The sequence below is a fragment of the Sinocyclocheilus anshuiensis genome, unplaced genomic scaffold (genome assembly GCF_001515605.1).
Source record: "Sinocyclocheilus anshuiensis isolate Anshui unplaced genomic scaffold, SAMN03320099.WGS_v1.1 scaffold1814, whole genome shotgun sequence".
Taxonomy (NCBI): Eukaryota; Metazoa; Chordata; class Actinopteri; order Cypriniformes; family Cyprinidae; genus Sinocyclocheilus; species Sinocyclocheilus anshuiensis.
In genome coordinates this window covers 91,469-96,474 of record NW_015546028.1, presented here as the reverse complement: position 1 = coordinate 96,474, position 5,006 = coordinate 91,469, and the positions used below count along the sequence as shown (strand labels likewise).

General features: G+C 35.1%; 1 protein-coding gene across 2 annotated transcripts in view; it reads right to left on the bottom strand.

The window, feature by feature from the left end:
* Positions 1–5,006, bottom strand: part of l3mbtl4 (L3MBTL histone methyl-lysine binding protein 4) — a 77,335-nt gene that overhangs the window by 30,412 nt on the left and 41,917 nt on the right. For both annotated transcript variants that reach the window (XM_016499797.1, XM_016499796.1), the window contains 2 exons: positions 4,601–4,712; positions 184–360 (listed from right to left, as the gene is read on the bottom strand). In XM_016499797.1, coding sequence (XP_016355283.1) covers positions 184–360; positions 4,601–4,712 — 289 coding nt within the window. The remainder of the gene's footprint in view (positions 1–183; positions 361–4,600; positions 4,713–5,006) is intronic.

Sequence of the window (5,006 nt, the reverse complement as noted above, 5' to 3'; positions counted from 1 at the left end):
AACGTTATTGACTATTTTAAAAAGGGGCGGGGCTGCTTGATATGTCCCGCCCTGTCTTCCTGTTTCAGTTAAAATGCCGTCAACACAGAGCGTAACGCTGCGTGTTTCTAAGCATTTCAGGGGACCTTTAAGGGAGCACTGAACTGCATTGTGGGAGACGGTATCTCAGTTTGATTCACAAACCTGTTGTCCACATGGCTGATCTCCTCGCTCCCATCTTCCTCCTCCTCCTCCTCCTCCTCGTCTGGACACAAGCGTTTGGTCACAGGGATGAATGTGATCTGCTTCTCTCCTCCGAGCCGGTCGGGAAGCACCACCTCTTTCTTCATGTTCATGTCAGAATACGGGCAACCGAAGGCACTGAGGGACACAGAGAGATGAGCATGAGCCTGTCTGATCCAGGTCTACAGTAATACTCTCATCTGTTCTTAGTCTCTTTGTGCAAAACATTTAATTGCTGCTTTACAAAACGGATAGTTCCGGTGCTTGATTCTGATTGGCTGAGCCACGTTCGAAGCTGTTGTAAATTACTCTACAAAGTAACACACCTTTGTTTACATTTGTGTGTTGCTTGGCAACCACTTTGTTGCAACCACAACGGATTCCGAGGAGCTACATTGTTTGGTGGAACAATACTGTTTTTATTAATATCATTACACTTTATTTGCTCTGTTTTATTTTGTGAAACCGTACTGCGTATATGGAATAACCGTTTTACATTTTTTGGTGGAAGAATACTGTTTTTATTAATATCATTACACTTTATTTGCTCTGTTTTATTTTGTGAAACCCTGCTACGTATATGGAATAACCGTGAATTTATAACAGCTTAAAGGGGTTTTAGGCACTCCGCGTCAACAACGCCCCTTAGCTGTTATAAATTCACTGTAAACCACGGCTTCACGGGGATTAGCTTTAGAGTACCGTGAACAAAAATCATCCGGCTACATAAAAACTGGACTCGATTAAGAGCTGTTTGTGTGCAAAATAGAGCGGCATGATTCTGGATAAACTGAGACTTTTTATTTATGGAGGTTGTAGTTCTCTCACAATTAAAGAAAAAACATTAGACGACTAAACAAAACCTCATGGAATTTATGAATGGAATGATTCAATGACTCACTCAAGATTCACTCGTTTCATTACTGGATGAATCAGTGTTTTTGAATGAAACTCTTGAATAATATAAATATAAAAACCTATAAAAATGTATAAAATATAAAAACATTTGCGAAAGCAACATTTCTCATTTTCATTTTTTACTTTTATTTTTCATTTAACTGTATGTGCTAAAATAACTAAAACTGAAATAAAAATTCATAAAAACTATACAGGCACATTAAAAACAAATGACAAATACACAAAACAAAATAACAAACATTTAACAAATGAAAATAAAAAAATAATATATTTTTTATTAAAATAATAAAAATAATAATAGGACATCTAGTATAAATAACAGTATCTCAATGATACTAAAAGAGTTACATTTGTTTACTGCAATCCAGTGTTATTTTAGTATTGAGATAATATTTTTTTTATTAATACATTTTCCTTTTCCATTTTAATTTTAGTAATTTTCTTGCGTTTTTGTCTTTTTTTTATTTTTTATAAATGTGTATATAGTTATTATATTTTATTTCAGTTTTAGTTATTTTAGTTAACTAAATGAAAATGAGAAAAGTTTATTTAATTACTTTATTTCAGTCAACATTTTTTCATGTCACAATAAAAATAAAAAAATAAAAAAAAAAGTATTAATTTTTGTTTCAGTTTTACTTTTAGTTAAATACAATAACCATGCTGCAATAAAATGTTTTTAAAAAAAATCATGCAACCGAAAATTTTATCATATTAAAAGTTCAATCCTCATCCAAATATATGTACAGTAGTTACTAGAAGAGGAATATGCTTGAGGCGAATATGTTTATGTAAGACAGATTTCAGATTCCTGCTGCTTCTACAGTAATTCTCATCAAGTCAGCAATACGAGGAGGAGGATTTTGTGGCATATTTTCTGATATTTTAGTAAGGCAAAAACGCCAATTCCACACCGGTGTGCCAAGATGTTTATGCAGATCTGTGCATGCAAACAGATTCAAAGACTTCAGTGTGAACACAAGAGAAGCAGTTTCTGCCACGTCTTACAGTTCATTACAGCTGACGAAGCACATGCATTTAATTCAACACATTTCACATATGTTAACAAGAGTATTCCAGCCATCCCCCACACCTGAACCCTCAGAGGTCTACGGTGCAGTTAAATGAGTCTGAGATAACGATTTAACACATGTAGTTCTGTATAAGAGAGCTCCACACATTCACACAAATACAGCATGTGTGCAGAGAATCCTGAACTCCAGATTAAACCTCACAGTGCAGAGGGCACCATTCTTATTTAATGCAAGGACTGAGAGAAATGTATTTTACTTTAAATGCAATGGAAAGTAAAATACATAGTAAAATGATTCTCTGTGTGTATGTGCTGTACATGTGGAAGAATTGACAATAAAGCAGACTTGACTTGACTTGACTTGAAGTTCTTTGGATTAAATTGCATTGAAAAGAGTAATGTAAAATGTGCTGGTCACTCTTTTCAATGCAATTACAACAAATAATAACAGCAAATGCGGCATAAAATAACAGTAGTGCATATGATTTGTGCACTATATTACAAATCTTTTGAAGTATTTGAGTGAGAAATAGAAATGTTGCATTATATTTAGTGCTGTCGAACGATTAATCGCATGCAAAATAAAAGTTTTTGCTTACATAATATATGTGTGTGCATTGTGTATATTTATTATGCATATATACTGTAAATACACACACATGCATGTATATATTTAAGAAAAATTTTATGCTTCTATATTAAATATATATATATAAATTATATGCATGTAAATATTTTCACATGCATAGTGTCTATATATATACATAATATATATACACAGTTCACACACATATATTATGTAAACACACACACACACACACACACTCATTACTTTAGACTGCAATTAGAATTGCATAAATAATGCTATGATATAAAAAGAAACTGAATACTGAAATATGAAATAACAACTTTACATGTTTCTCATCCTACACTATAACACATAATAAGTTCATTTATAATAAAGCATAACTGATGAAGCTCCAGCAGACGAGGCAGGAGAAGATTATGAAGTTGCTTTGATGACTCATTTTAATGTGTTAAATTAACGATGTAGTTTACTGTACGTCTCATATAAACCGATACTGAGCGTCAAACTCATTTAACTCTGGAGGACGTTCATTAAAATCCACGAACACGGAAACGCTCTGGTATTGTTCACCTGTCTGCCGGATCGCACCGTGACACTACGCTTCTGCTTAAATAGCTCGTTTGCATATGCAAATACATGTAAATGAGCTTTTAATGAAAGCCAGTCCAGTCGGTTTCTAAGCAGAGAGGATTTCGCTGCTTTAAAACGCTTCTTTTCTTATTCTGTCTTGCTCTGTGTAATCAGAAGTGGCTTTCTAAAAAAAAAGCAGAATCCTTTCACGAAAAAATTAGGGCAAATTTTGGGCTCGTTTATGGTTTGTTTGTGAGCAAACGCTACTGACAGAAACTCTCTCAAACTCTGAACTACAGCTGCCAAGCGATTCACATTTGCATCTAATTAATTAAATGATTTGTCAATTAATCGCACATCAATTAAGGCTAAGAAATTACCCCTTAAAAGATAATTTAAAGTCATTATTGTGTTAAATAAGAAAAGCATTGAAGTACCTTTTGAAAGAAATCCTTCAGCATTCAGCATATAACTTAATACGCATAAACGTTTAATGCTACAATTTGGCCGTAAGATTGTTTTCAGAAGCGCCATTTTGTAATATTTACACTGTTCAGACATGGCATGAATGCATTTATACCACAATTAGAATTACATAATCCTGAGATAAATGGGTTTTTAAAAAGAAATCTAAATTTTGAAATATGAAATTATTTTTTAAAAATGAAACTGTCCGTAGTGGGTGAGTCATTGAATCATTCATTCAACCAATTTGTTCAAACGGCTGATGCATTCAGAAATGAAGCAAGTGACCGTCTGCATAAAGGAATCACTGAATCATTTGATTAGTTCAGTAATGAATCACTGCTGTGTGTTGATCAGAGACGCTCAACAGTTCTGCTGTGGCTTTGATTGGAACTTTTTTTATTTTATTTGTGAAATTGACCAAAAACAGACAAACGGTCTCTAAAATGTAACACTAGATGAACATCTTATTTATTGAACTGCTGTATGAATCAATATCACATTTGCAGTGGTGCAGATACTGGGGAAGAACAGCATTTCATATGATATAATATAAGAGGGTCATTTATATATTTCTTTTTCGCTTCTGTATCTGTACTTTTTATTGTTATTTTGTCCGTGCATTACAAGCTTCTGTTACCAAGACAAACTCATTGTGTGTGTGTTTAAGCATACTTTGCAATAATTCTCATTCTCACGTTTTCACAGAATGGAAAAGTGTGATGTGAAGGCTGTTCATCCTACTGAATGAATAAAGAGTAAGTGATGAAGAATGATGGTTGAGGTGTATCTGTGCGTCTCACCTGTGGTGTCCGGTGTATTTTGCTCCTTTGATGTGGCCGATGCCCCTGCAGCCCGGGGTTGGACACACACCCTGCGTCACGGAGCTCTTCATGTCTGACAGCCCTGCGTGAGCTGCAGAAAAACACAACACATACACACACACACACACACACACACACACACACACACACACACACACACACAGAGAGTGAGCCTGGGACATCAGCCTGCAGTAGAAAGGCGTTTGTACAGCGTTACTCGTCCTCTAGTGAGCTGCAGCTATTTCAGTTCATCACACACACACACACACACACACACACAGTGACACACTCTCTCACACACACAGAGACACACACACGCTCTCTCTCACACACACACACACACACACACACACACACACACACACACACACACACTCACACACAC